The sequence below is a fragment of the Podarcis filfolensis genome, assembly GCF_964270895.1.
Source record: "Podarcis filfolensis genome assembly, contig: HAP1_SCAFFOLD_77, whole genome shotgun sequence".
Classification (NCBI taxonomy): Eukaryota; Metazoa; Chordata; class Lepidosauria; order Squamata; family Lacertidae; genus Podarcis; species Podarcis filfolensis.
In genome coordinates, this window is record NW_028149489.1 from 169,348 (window position 1) to 188,743 (window position 19,396).

General features: G+C 47.2%; 1 protein-coding gene across 2 annotated transcripts; it reads right to left on the reverse strand.

Annotated features, from left to right (window-relative positions):
- Positions 1-12,175: 12,175 nt before the first annotated feature.
- On the reverse strand, positions 12,176-19,080 carry LOC310754999 (uncharacterized protein). Of its 2 annotated transcripts, XR_014544125.1 has the most exons (11): positions 19,034-19,080; positions 18,527-18,655; positions 18,199-18,363; positions 17,770-17,928; positions 17,557-17,661; positions 17,334-17,439; positions 17,016-17,078; positions 16,587-16,769; positions 16,332-16,501; positions 13,215-13,326; positions 12,176-12,250 (listed from the first exon to the last, which is right to left on the reverse strand). XR_014544125.1 is itself a non-coding variant. In XM_083631666.1 (9 exons), the coding sequence occupies exons 1-9, from the start codon at positions 19,064-19,066 to the stop codon at positions 16,488-16,490; spliced, it is 957 nt and encodes a 318-aa protein (XP_083487792.1). In that variant the 5' UTR covers positions 19,067-19,080; the 3' UTR covers positions 16,123-16,487. The 2 variants fall into 2 exon arrangements, 1 of the variants encoding a protein (XP_083487792.1); XM_083631666.1 differs by lacking the exons at positions 12,176-12,250; positions 13,215-13,326 and having other exon boundaries at positions 16,123-16,501.
- Positions 19,081-19,396: the final 316 nt, after the last annotated feature.

A 19,396-nucleotide genomic window follows, 5' to 3' on the forward strand; every position in this document is an offset into this window, starting at 1 on the left:
CTAGACTGTTTTGAACCAGTCCAAGCAGGTTGGAACAGGTCCAGGCAGTTAGATCCTGTTCAAACAGGGTGGAACGGGTGCAAGCCTGTTTGAAAAGGTCTAGGCTGGCATTAACTGGTCTAGGCTGGTTTTTGCCAGTTCAAGCCGGTTTGAATAGGTCTAGGCCTATTTGAACCGGTCTAGGTCGGTTTGTACCGGTCCAAGCTGGTTTGAACAGGACTAGGCTGGTTTGTGCTGGTCCAATCTGGTTTGAACCAGTCGAGGCCAGTATGTGCCGGTCCAAAGTTTGAACTGGCCCAGACTGGTTGGAACTAGCTCAGACTGGTTGGAACAGGTCCAGGTAGGTGGAACAGGAGTATGTCTCTTGAAACCAGCCCTGATCTGTTGGAAACAGTTGATAACGATTGGATCCGATCCAAGATGGTTGGAACCAGACCAAACGAGTTGAAAAAGTCCATATGGGTTCCAACTTGCCAAGACTGGTTTGAACTGGCCCAGACTGGTTGGAACAGAGCCAAGCTGGTTGGAACAGGTTTATGTCACTTGGAACCAGCCCAGACCTGTTGGAACCACTTCATACTGGTTGGATCTGGTACAAGACGGTAGGAACCAGCCCAAACCAGATTGAAAAAGTCCAGGCAGATTCCAACCTCTCCAGACCAATTTGAACTGGTCCAACTTCCCCAGACCGGTTTGAAGTGGTTGGAACAGGTCTAGGCTGGTTTGAACCAGTCGAAGCCGAGTACAACAGGTCCCAGCCGGTTGGAACCGGTCCAAGCCGGTTTAAACCATCTCAAACTAGTTGGAGAAAAGTCCAGGCAAGTTCCAACATACCCAGACTAGTTTAAACTGGGCCAGACTGGTTGGAACTGGCTCAGATGGCTTGTAACATGTCTAGGCTGGTTTGAACCGGTCCAAGTTGGTTGAAACAGGTCCAAGCTGCTTGGAACCGGTCTAGGCCCGTTTGAACCGGTCCAAGCCGGTTGGAGCCTTTTGATACCAGTTTGAACCAGTCCAAGCTGGTTTGAATCGGTTGAGGCCGGTTTGAAATGGCCCAAGCCAGTTTGAGCAGTTCTAAGCGGGTTGGAACTGGCCCATACAGGTTGGAGCAGGTCCAGGCCAGTTGAAGCAGGTGCAGGTCATTTGAAACTAGCCCAAGCTGGTTAGAACAGGTCCAGGCCAGTTGGAACAGGACTATGTCACTTGGAACCAGCCCAGACCAGTCACAACCAGTTCATACAAGTTGGGTCTCGTCCAAGCCAGTTGGAACCAGCCCAACCCAGGTTGGAACCAATCGAGGCCGGTTTGAACCGGTCGAGGCCGGTTTGTGTCGGTCCAAGCCGGTTGGAACCTGTTGAGAATGGTTGGAACTGGTCCAAGCTGGTTTGAACAAGTCTAGGATGGTTTGAACTGGTCCAAACAGGGTGGAACCGATACAGGCTGGTTTGAACCAGCCGAGGCCGGTTGGTGCCGGTCCAAGCCAGTTTGAATCTGCAAGGGTGTACCAAATACAGACCCATCCATCGGGTTTGGCTCTGCTGGTGGCACCTCCCCCCTTAGGTTTCCCTCTGAGGTGGCATCTATTCTCCTACTTTCCTCAGTGGTGAAGAGGGTCATTAAAAGATGCCTGCAATCTTGCCACGTGGGCAGATGGGTTACCATGATTGAGGCCATTAGGTCCTGCATAGCTTGAGGCTTTTCAGAAAAAGGCAGGGTATGGGTTTTCCAGTTTAGCAGGTCAGTAGTAGTGAATGGCACATATTGCATGGTAACAGGCCTAGACCGGTACAAACCTGCCTAGACTGGTTCACACTGGCCTAGACTGATTCCAACCGGCTTGGACCTGTTTCAACCAACATGGCCTGGTTTAAACCAGCCTAGACCTGTTCCAACCAGTCTGGGCCAGTTCCAACCAGTCTGGGCCAGTTGGAACCTGCCTGAACATTTTCCACCCTCTACCACGAGGATGGCGTGCATCTTTCCAATGCGGGAAACGATGTTTGGTTGGCTGACAGATCTGCGGGTATTAGGGATTGGTTGCAGGTCTGAGGGTATTGGCGGCGAGCTTTGCTCGAGTGGCGGTTAGGCATTTATATGGGTATTGTTATGTAGGTGTATGGGGGGGAGGAGCGCCATCACCTCCCCCGGATATTGAAGGGTAGTCCGACAAAGGATTCTGGGGGGCATGGTCCCATCTGAAGCCTATGGAGGCCAGGGCCCAAGGCACGCCCCTGAGCAGTGACCCTGGGAGAGTGCCTAGTTGATGTGCATCAGCAGGGCTCCCCCTGCTGGTGTTAACCCTTCCGGATTTTCAAGGAAACAGGCTGAAGTCGGATAGTCAGATAGTAACAATGCCTAAGCCAATACCGCTCATCACCTGTAACCAATAAAGTTGTGGCCAATTTTAGCCCATGAACCTTAAAATAACGGTGTAATGGGTCTTTATTCCTACTGGTGGGAGGTGGGAACTCGCCACGCAATCTGGCTTGGCCAGTTCAGCTCACAATGCGTTCTCAAAGTCTCTAGGGTCAGTTTGACACCATAGTTCTGTGAGAAAGCCCTTTTGAAATTTGCTATCATACAGCCTGGTGGAGTGCTTGAATTACAAGCTGTTGAACACTCCTCCCACATCGCAATGACCCTTGTGAAGTGCTTCTCACCAGATTCCCAGAGATTCGCTTCCCTTTGTTCCCGATCAAAATGCAGTTGCCTGATTTGGAAATGCGGTCCTGAAAGGTCTACATTCAGTGCCCTGGCGCCCTGTTACCATCAATTCTGTTGGAACCGGTTCAGACTGATTGGAACCGGTCCAAGCCGGTTTGAACCAGCTGAAACCAATTGGGAAAAGTCCAGGCAGGTTCCAACTTTCCCACACCAGTTTGAACTAGCCCAGACTGGTTGGAACTGGCTCAGACTGATTGGAACAGGTCTAGGCTGGTTTGAACCGGTCCAGGTCGGTTGAAACAGGTCCAAGCCGGTTGAAACCAGTCTAGGCCACTTTGAACCAGTCTAGGCTGGTTTGTGCCGTTACAAGCCAGTTTGAACCGGCCTTGGCTGGTTTGAATAGGTCTAGGCCGGTTTGAAACGGCCCAAGCCAGTTTGAGCAGTTCTAAGTGTGTTGGAACTGGCCCAGACAGGTTGGAGGAGGTCCAGGCCAGTTGCTCTAGGCCAGTTTGTACCCGTCTGAGCCGGTTTGAACAGTTCAAGGCCGCTTGGAACAGTTCTGTGTCACTTGGAACCAGCGCAGACCTGTTGGAACCAGTTCATACCGGTTGGATCCGGTCCAAGCCAGTAGGAACCAGCCCAAACCAGTTAGAAAAGGTCTAGGCGGGTTCCAGCTTGCCCAGACTAGTTTGAACTAGCCCAAACTGGTTGGAACTAGCTTACACAGGAACAGGTCTAGACTGTTTTGAACCAGTCCAAGCAGGTTGGAACAGGTCCAGGCAGTTAGATCCTGTTCAAACAGGGTGGAACAGGTGCAAGCCTGTTTGAAAAGGTCTAGGCTGGCATTAACTGGTCTAGGCTGGTTTTTGCCAGTTCAAGCCGGTTTGAATAGGTCTAGGCCTATTTGAACCGGTCTAGGTCGGTTTGTACCGGTCCAAGCTGGTTTGAACAGGACTAGGCTGGTTTGTGCTGGTCCAATCTGGTTTGAACCAGTCGAGGCCAGTATGTGCCGGTCCAAAGTTTGAACTGGCCCAGACTGGTTGGAACTAGCTCAGACTGGTTGGAACAGGTCCAGGTAGGTGGAACAGGAGTATGTCTCTTGAAACCAGCCCTGATCTGTTGGAAACAGTTGATAACGATTGGATCCGATCCAAGATGGTTGGAACGAGACCAAACGAGTTGAAAAAGTCCATATGGGTTCCAACTTGCCAAGACTGGTTTGAACTGGCCCAGACTGGTTGGAACAGAGCCAAGCTGGTTGGAACAGGTTTATGTCACTTGGAACCAGCCCAGACCTGTTGGAACCACTTCATACTGGTTGGATCTGGTACAAGACGGTAGGAACCAGCCCAAACCAGATTGAAAGAGTCCAGGCAGATTCCAACCTCTCCAGACCAATTTGAACTGGTCCAACTTCCCCAGACCGGTTTGAAGTGGTTGGAACAGGTCTAGGCTGGTTTGAACCAGTCGAAGCCGAGTACAACAGGTCCCAGCCGGTTGGAACCGGTCCAAGCCGGTTTAAACCATCTCAAACTAGTTGGAGAAAAGTCCAGGCAAGTTCCAACATACCCAGACTAGTTTAAACTGGGCCAGACTGGTTGGAACTGGCTCAGATGGCTTGTAACATGTCTAGGCTGGTTTGAACCGGTCCAAGTTGGTTGAAACAGGTCCAAGCTGCTTGGAACCGGTCTAGGCCCGTTTGAACCGGTCCAAGCCGGTTGGAGCCTTTTGATACCAGTTTGAACCAGTCCAAGCTGGTTTGAATCAGTTGAGGCCGGTCTGAAATGGCCCAAGCCAGTTTGAGCAGTTCTAAGCGGGTTGGAACTGGCCCATACAGGTTGGAGCAGGTCCAGGCCAGTTGAAGCAGGTGCAGGTCATTTGAAACTAGCCCAAGCTGGTTAGAACAGGTCCAGGCCAGTTGGAACAGGACTATGTCACTTGGAACCAGCCCAGACCAGTCACAACCAGTTCATACAAGTTGGGTCTCGTCCAAGCCAGTTGGAACCAGCCCAACCCAGGTTGGAACCAATCGAGGCCGGTTTGAACCGGTCGAGGCCGGTTTGTGTCGGTCCAAGCCGGTTGGAACCTGTTGAGAATGGTTGGAACTGGTCCAAGCTGGTTTGAACAAGTCTAGGATGGTTTGAACTGGTCCAAACAGGGTGGAACCGATACAGGCTGGTTTGAACCAGCCGAGGCCGGTTGGTGCCGGTCCAAGCCAGTTTGAATCTGCAAGGGTGTACCAAATACAGACCCATCCATCGGGTTTGGCTCTGCTGGTGGCACCTCCCCCCTTAGGTTTCCCTCTGAGGTGGCATCTATTCTCCTACTTTCCTCAGTGGTGAAGAGGGTCATTAAAAGATGCCTGCAATCTTGCCACGTGGGCAGATGGGTTACCATGATTGAGGCCATTAGGTCCTGCATAGCTTGAGGCTTTTCAGAAAAAGGCAGGGTATGGGTTTTCCAGTTTAGCAGGTCAGTAGTAGTGAATGGCACATATTGCATGGTAACAGGCCTAGACCGGTACAAACCTGCCTAGACTGGTTCACACTGGCCTAGACTGATTCCAACCGGCTTGGACCTGTTTCAACCAACATGGCCTGGTTTAAACCAGCCTAGACCTGTTCCAACCAGTCTGGGCCAGTTCCAACCAGTCTGGGCCAGTTGGAACCTGCCTGAACATTTTCCACACTCTACCACGAGGATGGCGTGCATCTTTCCAATGCGGGAAACGATGTTTGGTTGGCTGACAGATCTGCGGGTATTAGGGATTGGTTGCAGGTCTGAGGGTATTGGCGGCGAGCTTTGCTCGAGTGGCGGTTAGGCATTTATATGGGTATTGTTATGTAGGTGTATGGGGGGGAGGAGCGCCATCACCTCCCCCGGATATTGAAGGGTAGTCCGACAAAGGATTCTGGGGGGCATGGTCCCATCTGAAGCCTATGGAGGCCAGGGCCCAAGGCACGCCCCTGAGCAGTGACCCTGGGAGAGTGCCTAGTTGATGTGCATCAGCAGGGCTCCCCCTGCTGGTGTTAACCCTTCCGGATTTTCAAGGAAACAGGCTGAAGTCGGATAGTCAGATAGTAACAATGCCTAAGCCAATACCGCTCATCACCTGTAACCAATAAAGTTGTGGCCAATTTTAGCCCATGAACCTTAAAATAACGGTGTAATGGGTCTTTATTCCTACTGGTGGGAGGTGGGAACTCGCCACGCAATCTGGCTTGGCCAGTTCAGCTCACAATGCGTTCTCAAAGTCTCTAGGGTCAGTTTGACACCATAGTTCTGTGAGAAAGCCCTTTTGAAATTTGCTATCATACAGCCTGGTGGAGTGCTTGAATTACAAGCTGTTGAACACTCCTCCCACATCGCAATGACCCTTGTGAAGTGCTTCTCACCAGATTCCCAGAGATTCGCTTCCCTTTGTTCCCGATCAAAATGCAGTTGCCTGATTTGGAAATGCGGTCCTGAAAGGTCTACATTCAGTGCCCTGGCGCCCTGTTACCATCAATTCTGTTGGAACCGGTTCAGACTGATTGGAACCGGTCCAAGCCGGTTTGAACCAGCTGAAACCAATTGGGAAAAGTCCAGGCAGGTTCCAACTTGCCCACACCAGTTTGAACTAGCCCAGACTGGTTGGAACTGGCTCAGACTGATTGGAACAGGTCTAGGCTGGTTTGAACCGGTCCAGGTCGGTTGAAACAGGTCCAAGCCGGTTGAAACCAGTCTAGGCCACTTTGAACCAGTCTAGGCTGGTTTGTGCCGTTACAAGCCAGTTTGAACCGGCCTTGGCTGGTTTGAATAGGTCTAGGCCGGTTTGAAACGGCCCAAGCCAGTTTGAGCAGTTCTAAGTGTGTTGGAACTGGCCCAGACAGGTTGGAGGAGGTCCAGGCCAGTTGCTCTAGGCCAGTTTGTACCCGTCTGAGCCGGTTTGAACAGTTCAAGGCCGCTTGGAACAGTTCTGTGTCACTTGGAACCAGCGCAGACCTGTTGGAACCAGTTCATACCGGTTGGATCCGGTCCAAGCCAGTAGGAACCAGCCCAAACCAGTTAGAAAAGGTCTAGGCGGGTTCCAGCTTGCCCAGACTAGTTTGAACTAGCCCAAACTGGTTGGAACTAGCTTACACAGGAACAGGTCTAGACTGTTTTGAACCAGTCCAAGCAGGTTGGAACAGGTCCAGGCAGTTAGATCCTGTTCAAACAGGGTGGAACGGGTGCAAGCCTGTTTGAAAAGGTCTAGGCTGGCATTAACTGGTCTAGGCTGGTTTTTGCCAGTTCAAGCCGGTTTGAATAGGTCTAGGCCTATTTGAACCGGTCTAGGTCGGTTTGTACCGGTCCAAGCTGGTTTGAACAGGACTAGGCCGGTTTGTGCTGGTCCAATCTGGTTTGAACCAGTCGAGGCCAGTATGTGCCGGTCCAAAGTTTGAACTGGCCCAGACTGGTTGGAACTAGCTCAGACTGGTTGGAACAGGTCCAGGTAGGTGGAACAGGAGTATGTCTCTTGAAACCAGCCCTGATCTGTTGGAAACAGTTGATAACGATTGGATCCGATCCAAGATGGTTGGAACCAGACCAAACGAGTTGAAAAAGTCCATATGGGTTCCAACTTGCCAAGACTGGTTTGAACTGGCCCAGACTGGTTGGAACAGAGCCAAGCTGGTTGGAACAGGTTTATGTCACTTGGAACCAGCCCAGACCTGTTGGAACCAGTTCATACTGGTTGGATCTGGTACAAGACGGTAGGAACCAGCCCAAACCAGATTGAAAGAGTCCAGGCAGATTCCAACCTCTCCAGACCAATTTGAACTGGTCCAACTTCCCCAGACCGGTTTGAAGTGGTTGGAACAGGTCTAGGCTGGTTTGAACCAATCGAAGCCGTGTACAACAGGTCCCAGCCGGTTGGAACCGGTCCAAGCCGGTTTAAACCATCTCAAACTAGTTGGAGAAAAGTCCAGGCAAGTTCCAACATACCCAGACTAGTTTAAACTGGGCCAGACTGGTTGGAACTGGCTCAGATGGCTTGTAACATGTCTAGGCTGGTTTGAACCGGTCCAAGTTGGTTGAAACAGGTCCAAGCTGCTTGGAACCGGTCTAGGCCCGTTTGAACCGGTCCAAGCCGGTTGGAGCCTTTTGATACCAGTTTGAACCAGTCCAAGCTGGTTTGAATCGGTTGAGGCCGGTTTGAAATGGCCCAAGCCAGTTTGAGCAGTTCTAAGCAGGTTGGAACTGGCCCATACAGGTTGGAGCAGGTCCAGGCCAGGTGAAGCAGGTGCAGGTCATTTGAAACTAGCCCAAGCTGGTTAGAACAGGTCCAGGCCAGTTGGAACAGGAGTATGTCACTTGGAACCAGCCCAGACCAGTCACAACCAGTTCATACAAGTTGGGTCTCGTCCAAGCCAGTTGGAACCAGCCCAACCCAGGTTGGAACCAATCGAGGCCGGTTTGAACCGGTCGAGGCCGGTTTGTGTCGGTCCAAGCTGGTTGGAACCTGTTGAGAATGGTTGGAACTGGTCCAAGCTGGTTTGAACAAGTCTAGGATGGTTTGAACTGGTCCAAACAGGGTGGAACCGATACAGGCTGGTTTGAACCAGCCGAGGCCGGTTGGTGCCGGTCCAAGCCAGTTTGAATCTGCAAGGGTGTACCAAATACAGACCCATCCATCGGGTTTGGCTCTGCTGGTGGCACCTCCCCCCTTAGGTTTCCCTCTGAGGTGGCATCTGTTCTCCTACTTTCCTCAGTGGTGAAGAGGGTCATTAAAAGATGCCTGCAATCTTGCCACGTGGGCAGATGGGTTACCATGATTGAGGCCATTAGGTCCTGCATAGCTTGAGGCTTTTCAGAAAAAGGCAGGGTATGGGTTTTCCAGTTTAGCAGGTCAGTAGTAGTGAATGGCACATATTGCATGGTAACAGGCCTAGACCGGTACAAACCTGCCTAGACTGGTTCACACTGGCCTAGACTGATTCCAACCGGCTTGGACCTGTTTCAACCAACATGGCCTGGTTTAAACCAGCCTAGACCTGTTCCAACCAGTCTGGGCCAGTTCCAACCAGTCTGGGCCAGTTGGAACCTGCCTGAACATTTTCCACCCTCTACCACGAGGATGGCGTGCATCTTTCCAATGCGGGAAACGATGTTTGGTTGGCTGACAGATCTGCGGGTATTAGGGATTGGTTGCAGGTCTGAGGGTATTGGCGGCGAGCTTTGCTCGAGTGGCGGTTAGGCATTTATATGGGTATTGTTATGTAGGTGTATGGGGGGGGGGAGCGCCATCACCTCCCCCGGATATTGAAGGGTAGTCCGACAAAGGATTCTGGGGGGCATGGTCCCATCTGAAGCCTATGGAGGCCAGGGCCCAAGGCACGCCCCTGAGCAGTGACCCTGGGGGAGTGCCTAGTTGATGTGCATCAGCAGGGCTCCCCCTGCTGGTGTTAACCCTTCCGGATTTTCAAGGAAACAGGCTGAAGTCGGATAGTCGGATAGGACCAATGCCTAAGTCAATACCACTCATCACCTGTAACCAATAAAGTTGTGGCCAATTTTAGCCCATTAACCTTAAAATAACGGTGTAATGGGTTTTTGAGAGGGGAAACCCCAATACCAAACCTACCTTCTTCTTCCACAGGCATAAGACTTTCTCTTATATTGACTACGTGCTAATTAAAGAAGGGAATGAAATCAGTGTTAGAAAGGCAAAGACTATGGGAATATGGATTTCAGACCATGCTCCGCTATTTGTGGAGCTGGGACTGGAAGAGGATGGAAAAAGTAGGAGATGGCAGTACAATAACCTAATAATGGCAAAAGAGATCGACAGGAAATATATTAGAAAACAAATAGGTTGGTATTTTAAAGAAAACAATGGTTCAGCCGAGATCCCGGTAGTATGGGACGCTTTCAAAGCTGTTATAAGAGGACATTGTATACTGAAAGAGATTGCGATTAAGAAGGATTGGTACTCGGGGAGACAGGAAAAAATTAAAGAGATTGAAATCTTGCAACAACAGCAAGAGGTTAAATTTCTAAGGAGGAGACAGGAGCAGTTAAGAAAGTTAAAACAGGAATTGGAAGAGCTGGATATAGTTGCGGTGTGGAAGAGAGATAATATAATAAAAAATGGTTTTCAGGGAACCTCAGTAGGATCATATAAGAGACTGGCAAACTATTTAAAGAAAAGAAGGGATAAACAGAGGGTGAAGGCCATTAAGACCAGAAGGAAAATACTTACACAAAGCTCTAGAGAAACAAGGAAATAATTTGCAGAATTCTACAAATCTTTATATAAAGAAGAAAATAAAAATATAAATAGAGAAAGTTTAGGGTTTAAAATTGAAAAAAGTGATAGATTAAGACTGAAAGAGGAAATTTCTCTGGAAGAAATAGAGAATGTAGTTAAATCATTTAATAGTAAGAAATCCCCAGGATTAGATGGAATTGCGGCAGACTTTTATAAAGAAACAATTGATATCCTGGGCTCAGAACTGAAAAAAGTATTTAATAATATCTTAGAAGGGGGGGAAAGCCCCAGACACTTGGAAACTAGCAGAAATAGTAGTGGTTGAAAAACCACAAAAGGACCCTACAGAGGTGGGGTCATACAGATCAAATAGCCTATTACATCAAGACTATAAGATATTTACAAAGATCCTGGCAAGGCGACTGGAAAAGGTACTACCAAAAATAATTAAGGAAGATCAATATGGATTTGTTAAGGGAAGATACATAGGCCATCCTATAAGAAATGTGTTTTAATAAATACATTTAATAAATACATTTTTTTATTTTTTATTTTGTTTTATTTTTTTGTTGTTTTAATAAATACATTTTTTTTTTATTTTATTTTTTAATAAATACATTTATTAACAAACAGGGTAAAAGGAAAATTGGTGGTCTTAAAATTGAATGTGTATAAGGCCTTCGACACAATTAGACATAAGTTCTTATGGAATATTATGCAGGAGGTAGGATTAGGAGAGAACTCTGTGGAAGCAATCTAGGAATTGTATAGAGAAGGGAAGGCTGTGGTCAGAGTGAATGAGGGGGTTTTCAGATCAATTCACTATACAAAGAGGAGTTAAACAAGGATGTTCACTCTCACCACTACTATTTGTATTGCGTATGGAGTACTTGGCAGACAGAATACAAAACTCAGTAAGGATAAAAGGATCTAAGAAAGGAAAGGAAGAAATGAAGTTAAACATGTATGCAGATGATATCCTATTATTATTTACAATAATACACCCTTAAGAGAATTTATGATAATCCTGAAGGACTTTAAAGAGGAGTCGGGATTGGGAGTAAATTTGGAGAAGTCTGAAATTTTATTTTGGGACGCAAATAAAGAGGAGAAGAAGGAAATTGCAAAAATGACAAAGATGGATATCAATAGGAAATTTGTTAAATACTTTGGGGTAAATTTTATTGAAAATATTGCTAGGATTCCAGATGTAAATTGCAAAGAAGCGTGGAGAAAGATCAAGAAGTATATAAAATCATGAAGGAAAAAAAAGAATTAATCTATTCTAGGTAGGGTTAGAACAGTTAAAATGTTTTTGGTACCAAAATTATTATATTTATTTCAAGTAATTACACTAGCCATTAGGAAAATATGGTTCAAAACATGGAATAAGGTATTTAAAAATTGGATTTTTTTATATATATATATATAATTTTTATTGATTTTAACATATAAATTATAAAATATTTAAAAATTGGATTTTTGGAAGTTAAAGAGTTAGAACACCAGACATAGTAAATTATTCATCTCAAGAAGAGATGGGATGGGCAATACCGAACTTAGAATTTTACTATGAAACATTCCAATTGAAAAATCGAATAGATATTGGATATAAGGAAGGGATTAAATGGATAAGGCTGGAGAATGAAATAAATGAATAGGAAGAGAAGGGCTATTTAATAGAGATATTAACATGGCTTTTAAGAAGACAATAGGACCAAGGAAAACTGTGTTAGGAATCTGGAAGAACTGGAATACGAAATGGATGCCAACATACGCAAGGTGGATGCCATTAAAATATATGCAGGAGGGTCAAAGGGAACCTGGTTGATGAAAGAAATTAGAAGATCAGGGATTTTATAAATTAAAAGATATGTTTGATAAAGAGGGGGATTTAATTACAAAAAAAGTTTTTTTAGAAAATATAGGAAAACAATATTGGCTGAAAGTGCAAGGACTTTATGATTTAATAAAAATGGAAAGAGCAGAGGAAACAACGAGGACAGAAATGAAAATAGATATGGTGCTGAACAAAAGACAAATGACGGAGAAAGGGATAGCAGGGATGTTATATAAACTGATGATAAACGACAAAGAAAGAATGATAAGGATAATTCAGATTAAATGGGAGCAGGAAGGTATGATCCATCCAAACACAGCCCAAGAACCGATGAAGAATCTAAACAATATTAAAATAGAAAAGTATAAAGAATTAATATAAAGTATAAAGTATAAAGGAACATTTAAATAATTTTTTAAAGTATGGATGGCTAAATTCAAATCAGTACCTGGGGAAAAGGTGCTTCTTCAGTACGTTGATGACTTGATGGTGGCTTGTGATGAGTATCAGACCTGTAAGGAGGCCACAGAGGAATTGTTGCACCTATTATTGGAGGCTGGATATTAGGTATCCCTCAAAAAGGCCCAAATTTGCCAAAAGACTGTGAGATATTTGGGATTTGACATTTCCCATCAACAAAGGGCATTGAGGCCTGAATGGAAGGAAGCTATTTGCATTATTAAAGAACCCACTAACCGCAGACAGCCCCACGGATTCCTGGGAGCAGCAGGCTTCTGCTGCACCTGGATCCCAGATTTCAGTAACCTTGCCCGGCCCCTTTATGAAAGCACTAAGGGGAAAGAGAACGCTCATTTTGAGTGACACACCGAGCAGAGGGAGGTCTTCAATGCGTTGAAATCCAAGCTAATGCAGGCCCCAGCCCTAGGACTGCCAAACCCAAATAAGCCCTTTCAGTTGTATGTACATGAACAAAGGGGGGTGGCAGCAAGAGTCCTGACCCAAAGGATGGGCAGCTGGAAGCAAACTGTGGCCTATTTGTCTGAACTATTGACTCAGTAGCTAAAGGATGGCCCCCTTGCCTACGAGCAGCAGCCACCACGGCTCTATTAGTCAAGAAGGCATTCAAATTCACATTTGGACAGGAAATATATGTGAATGTACCACCTGCGGTCTTAACTCTTATGGAATACAAAGAGAGATACTGGCTTTCCAATGATCGCATGGCTAAATATCAAGGACTCTTGTGTGAAAACCCACAGGTGCACCTGCAAGTTGTAAATACCCTGAACCCTGCCACTCTATTGCCCCTCCCCGAGGCAGAGGACTATGAGCCCCATGACTGCCTCCAAGTAATGAATGAGGTGTACTCCAGTCGCCCTGACCGGAAAGATGAGCCTCTAAAGAACCATGATGTGGAATACTTCATGGACAGGAGCAGCTTCATCTGGGAAGGGAAAAGGAAGGCAGGATATGTAATAGTGACCCTAGAAGAAATAGTAGAGGTCAAACGCTTACCTGTAGGGACCTCAGCACAGAAAGAGGAGTTGTTGATATCCTTGGTCTCCTTGAACCCCTGGAGTTCCTTGATCACGATGAAGTTGATGTTAACCCTGATGTGCATCTTGACCTTGAGGAGACCAATGACAAAAGAAAATGTTTCTGTAAAGCATGCTAAGCAGATGTTTCAAATATATGGCGAAAATGTCACCCTTTATTATGAACACCCTAGAAAGGTAGCTGACATGTCCCTCATCCCAGGACTAATCAGGGACCCTGACATTGTCTTGGCAGGCCTGCTGTATAATCAAAGTGGCCTTTTCGCGACACCTCCTTCTGAAATGAAAGTTACCTCCTACTGATATTTCCGGTTCTCCAGAACCACCCAGGGCTTGTGCTTTGTTGTTATGCCTCTGGATCATGGAACGCCAAATGGAAAGATTGGCCGCATGTCCAGCACCACCAACATAAAGGTTGGCTGGGAAATTACACACAGTGCACTGATAAGTTTTGGTTGTGGGGTTCCTTCAACGCCTCTTACCAAAGCAACACCACATCCTCACATCTGTATCCATACTTTCCCCAATATACAGTCAACTTGACCGGACAGGGATCCATCTGTTGGTTCTTGTATAATGGACTAGTGTGATGGGATGATGAGCTGCTTGTGCGTAAAGTCCTAGTCCCTCAGAGTTTGGCTAAGTCCACAAACCTCTGTCTGTGACGGAGCTCCTTAAGCATGGCTCCATCAGTCGCTCTTAGAATCGGACAGTGGGCGTTTACGGAACTTCTTCCAGCATAAAAGTTCCTTAACGGAAACGCGTCTTCTGGACTCTCGGCGTGACAGTTTCCGGCGGGGAGTGGGTGTCCCTATGGGAGGTCCTGAAACCTCCCCACTATTTTCGCTGGAAGTGTCTCTGAGCCCTCCCTCCGACTCACTTTCCCTTGGAGCCCTTCCTCTCCCCCTGCTGGTTCCCTCCCCAGCTGATAAGTCTCTCTCAGCCTCTGTGAGCCCTTTCACCTCCTGTTTCTCCGATGGCAGTTCCCTGACAACTAGCCACTAATTACCATCCTGGTAATTATCAATGTGTGGGAATAGGTGCCTTTACTTTCTAAAGTCCAAGGGGAACAGTGCAGTGATGAGATTTTCCTGGACCGGTCTGTGGGTGCTGTTGGTGGAGGCTTCGTTAGCATCCTCACCATCGGCATACATCTGGGAGTTGTGGCTGAACAAAATTGTGAAGCACTATTTGCCCTAACATGCAGGTTGGAGAAAACCATCAATGCCACTACACATATCCTCCGACAGTTGCAGTCTGAGATTGAGAATTTGAACCAGATAGCAGCAGCTAATAGACTTGCTCTTGACTGTCTCCTCGCCAAATCAGGAGGTTTTTGTAAAATAGTCCCGGAAGGCAAATGCCGAGTGAAGTTTCATGACCTCAACAACACTATTGAGGATGAGTTGCAAAAATTACAGACTCTTATAAATGATAACCAACCCAGTTAGAATCCTTGGGAATGGATGTGGTCTTGGGTCCCAGGAGTAGGGTGGTTACATAGCCTTTTGACCGCCATTGCAGTAGGAGGATTGGTCTTCCTAATACTTCTTTGCATCACCCCTTGCTGCATATCTCTACTCTGAGGAATGGTGGCCTGAAGCATTAAGAATCTCACCAAAACCCACATCATGGCCATATACTGAGCCCTGCTCCCTCTGCCAGAAGAAGAGCATGAGTACGCTCGACTAATTCGTGAAATGCCCCCTGAAGAGATCCCCTTGAGAGGCACTGTTGTCTATACCGGGGTTCAACATGAGAGTCAAGCTGGAGAAACAACTGTGACTTGTTTCTAAGCTTGAAAGGGGGGAATGTGGCAAGGCCACCTGGAAGAGTTTTACCTTTATGTTTTATGTATAACCATGTATCCTAATAATGCTTAAATTGTTAAGGCTAGAAGTGGCTAAAATCTTAAGAATCAAGATTATATGCTTGCAACATATGCTTCTGGTTTCTTGTTGAATGATTTTTTAAAAATCTTAATGATTTCTTCATGAACTTTGTTCCAAAAGCTTTTTATCTCCTTACACCCCACCATATATGGTACATTATTCCTATCTCGGTGCTACATCTCCAGCACACATTGGTTTTTTGCTTATAGATTTTTGCCGATTCCTCGGGGCAGGGGTTAGGTACCATCGGTAGATCATTTTCATTAGATTATTGTATAACATGCTGTGAACTTGATGCCAAATTTTCACAGCTATTCCCATTGTTCTAACATTATGTTGTGGCCAAAATCCTGCGCTCACTTTATCGTAACGTCCTTTAGCATCTCATCCTTGAGTTCCCATTCCAAAAGTAGATCATACATCCTAGATAGGGTCTTTTTATTAGTTTGTACTAATTCCTTTTGTAATAATGACTTCTTTTCTCCAAAACCATTTTTCTTATCCTGATTAAATATATGCACTATTTGGTGATATTGAATCCAGCCGTTACAATACTGTTTAATTTCTTGATACGATTTGATTTTTAATTGGCCCTGTTCTACCTTTATTAATTGTTGGTAAGTCGCCCAATTTGTGTCCATGTTTGTCTTTTTTACCATTATCATCTCCACTCGGGATATCCACCAGGATATTTTGGGCTCTAAGAGTCTGTGGTACTTATCCCAGACCTTGTATAATGAAATTCTGACTATATGATTTAAAAAGTCCTTATGCACTGCCACTTTGTTGTGTGTTAGGTAGGCGTGCCATCCAAACCTCACATTCCAACCTTCTAAATCTAATATATCAGCCTTCTTCAAGAAGGTGGGGTTGTTTTAAATGGTTGTTAAATGTGTTATGTTTAGATTTTGTATTTGTGGGCTGGAGTGTTGTTTCAGGGCTTTTGTATTGTTTATTAGTGTGCATACATTAGTCTTGTGGCTATTTTTAGTAGGTATTTATTATTTTAATTTATATTATGTTCTGATATTTTTATTATGAATTTTGTGCCGTGATTATTCTTATTATGTATTTTGTGCTTCGTATACTCGGTGTTGTGGACCACCCTGAGATTCAAATCAATAAAATCAACAATCAAAAACAACATCAACAAGAAACAAAACAACAACAAAAAGGTTTCCTACCACTGTGTACGGAGGGTCGTGAGGGCAGCACCACTCCTCTTGGTCGATCCTGATGGCGGTGATGTTCCTGGCGCTGGTCCAGACTGGATCCTGCGGAGAGCAGAAGATGGTATCTCTGCAGCACAACTCTGGTGTCCGCGTTGCCTTGGCCTGGCGCTACTCCGGATGTTCTGTCAGGAGGAGAAAGGGGCTCGTTGAGAAACGTCCCATCCAAACAGCCGACCAGATGTCCCAATAGCCCACTAGATGCCTCACCTGGCATGCAGCTCAGGAAGTCCTGTGGGTAAGGTTCCCTGTGAACGCAGTGGAGCATCCTCCTCAAAAAGCGCTGGACCCTTCCTTCTTCCTGATGTCTATAGGCCCGCTGCATGATGTTCCGGCAGCTCCTCCCTGTCTGCCTGAGCCCTTCTTCGTCGTGCTGCTGCATCTCTTCCAGCCCTGAGTGGAAAGGGAGAAAGGTTGAGCAAGGTGAAGATGCACAGGAAAAGAGCCATCCATCAACAATATGAAAACAGCCATCAGGTGTGTTTGTGTGTGTGAGAGAGCAGTGAAGTCACATTCCATTCCTCTTTGCATGTTCATCTTGTGGCACCTCTGTCTGAACATACATCTGGGAATTTGCCTTCCCCTGAAGACCTTTCTCAGCAGAAGCAGCCCTCCCTGACCTCCGTACGTCTCACTCACATGTGTCATAGGATGCCATGTCTTGATTATGGATGAAACTGGCATCCTGGAAAGCCAGATGACCTAGAGAGACAGAGAGGGCAAGAAAAGGGACATCATCTCGGTGCAAAGCAAGCAGAGACAGAGGCAGCTTGGAAGGAAGACAGGTATGCTCTGCTGCATCTAGAGGCCTCCACCCTCGCGAAGCACTCAGAGCAAGATCTGGGCACAGATGGAGGCCTACCTAGCAGGTGACCTGGGGACATGGCCAGCCTCCCTGCCATCATTACCAAGACATTTCTGTCCATCCCTACCAGGGAAGGACGTTGCTTGACTTACCCAGAAGCAGAGCTGCCATCCTGGAGACTGCTGGCATCCTGTTTGCAGACAGCTTCGTACATAACAAGGCAGCACTCCGAAGGATGTCCTTGCTGAAGGTCTTGCTCTGTGGGCAAAGACAAAGGAGAAGTGGCATCAGAGAGGCTTGAGAGCATGGCAGAAGAGCCTTGCACTCCCAAAGACATCCCTGGGCAAAGCTGCCAATGAAGCAGAGGGACCTTACCAGATGCTTGGCAGCCTGGTGGAGAGCAAAGTGGAGGCTAAATTTGTTGGGATGAGCCCACCACTTGACTTCTGGGGCTAGATGGGAAAGAGCCCTCCTTGCGGCCTGCAACACAAGAAGAGAAGAGGGTTACAAATTGCAGTACATAGTCTTGGAAGCTCCTGAGAACAATCCCTCCCTCCTACTGCATAATTCCACCTCTTTGGCCCTTACCTTGGCCACCTCATCCTCGTCTTCGAGGCGAATGAGGACGACAACCAGTTCGTTAATGGCTTCTTCTTCTGTTGATGTTATGGGAAGCCTTTGGTCTCTCACCCAGCCTCGAAGCAGCCCCAGATGTTGGATGGCTGATGCCCGGACGGAGTCTTCCTCCTGTAGGCAGAAAACATCAGAGACTGTGTTTCTCATCAGAGCAGTTTCCTTTCTCCTGCCCACTGGGGTGTTTTGAGGCTGCTCAGACCCCTGTCCTCCTCCTGGGGGAGACTGGGGGTGGGGTGACTCTCCTCCAAGAGAAGGTGCTCCAGAAGAACAGCCTCCTGAAGCCAGAACATCTCCGCTGCATGCCAGTCTAAACCCCACCCTTCCTCTTCCAAAGCATTCCTTCTCCACCGTGTGTGATGTCATGTTTTCTCTCATACTCACATGGGCAACCAGACCGCAGTAAGTTGCCGCCAGCATCTTCAGCTCTTCCTCTCCCAGGTCCCCGGAGAGGTAGGCTCGGTGTACCAGCTCTATCAACTCTGGGAGGACATCGGCTTTTGCATAAAGGAGGGAATCCAGCAGCAAGAGCCGCAGAAGCGAAGGATCCTACACAAAAGAGAGAATCTTTTCAAAGGTCTGAAATGCCTCACGCCTTTTAGCACAGGCTCTTCAGTATTGTGCCAGCAAAAGAGTGCTGGGCCATGATTAGAATCGAGATCTGTACCACCCTCCCTCCCTCCCTCCCTCCCTCCCTCTGAGCATCACTTGCCATGTCAGAGTCCAGAAGCAGGGATATCCCTCTGATGCTGAGCTTCCGGACTTGCAGGTAGTCATGTTCCAGCCAGTTGAAGAGCTGCTCCAGTGTATCCTCACAGGGAAGCAGATGGCAGCTGAGCAGCTAAAGAGGCCCAAAGAGAAAGAAACTCTTCAGTGATGAGAGGCTGAGGCACATTCTCCTTTTACCCACCATTTGCAATTCTGCACAGAGCAAACCCACTGAAGTGAATGGATCAAAGTTTGTCATGTACATCATATCCAATGGGTCTACTCTGAGGAGCACTAAAACAGGCAACAGTCCTTAGGCTCAAAGTAGCCTTGACATAACCCACAGAATTTGGAAGGTAAAGGCAACTGCAAGGTCCAAATTCTGATGAAGGCTGGTTGGGGAACCAAGGACACAAAGGGAGCTAAAGAACACAAAGTCCAACACTCGACCGAAACCAAGCCAGGGCCTCCTTGCTGCACACATTTCCTCCTGCACCTCAGTCCCCCTCACCTCGATGTAGATAGCTGCCGCAACTTGTGGCATTCCGGCAAATGCCCAGTCCTCGAGAGCAGCGGTGATATTTTCCGCCATGGGAGGGATCCACCAGCGTCGCTTTCCGATAGCTCTGAAATGGAGAAGCAGATCTTGGTAAGGAAGGGAAAGACACCGCAGGAAGCAAACAGGGGCACAGTCCAACCCCGTGCCTTCAGCTCTGTTTGCCAGACCACTGGGGAAGGTTACCCTGTTCTTCCTCTTACCTCACCATGGCAGACAACCCCTGGCTGAAATTCTCCCGGCAGAAAAGTTGGTCGACGATGGCCGTCTCTACTTCCTCTCCAGTGGTGCCAAGAAGGAGGTGCAGAACTTCCTTAG

Coding starts and splice junctions, on each gene's coding strand:
- LOC310754999 (XM_083631666.1), bottom strand. CDS start 19,066: ATGCCACAAGTTGCGGCAGCTATCTACATCGAG. Junction 17,929..18,198: donor ACTGCGGTCTGGTTGCCCAT/GTGAGTATGAGA, acceptor TTCTGCCTACAG/GAGGAAGACTCCGTCCGGGC. Junction 17,662..17,769: donor ACGAGGATGAGGTGGCCAAG/GTAAGGGCCAAA, acceptor CTTGTGTTGCAG/GCCGCAAGGAGGGCTCTTTC.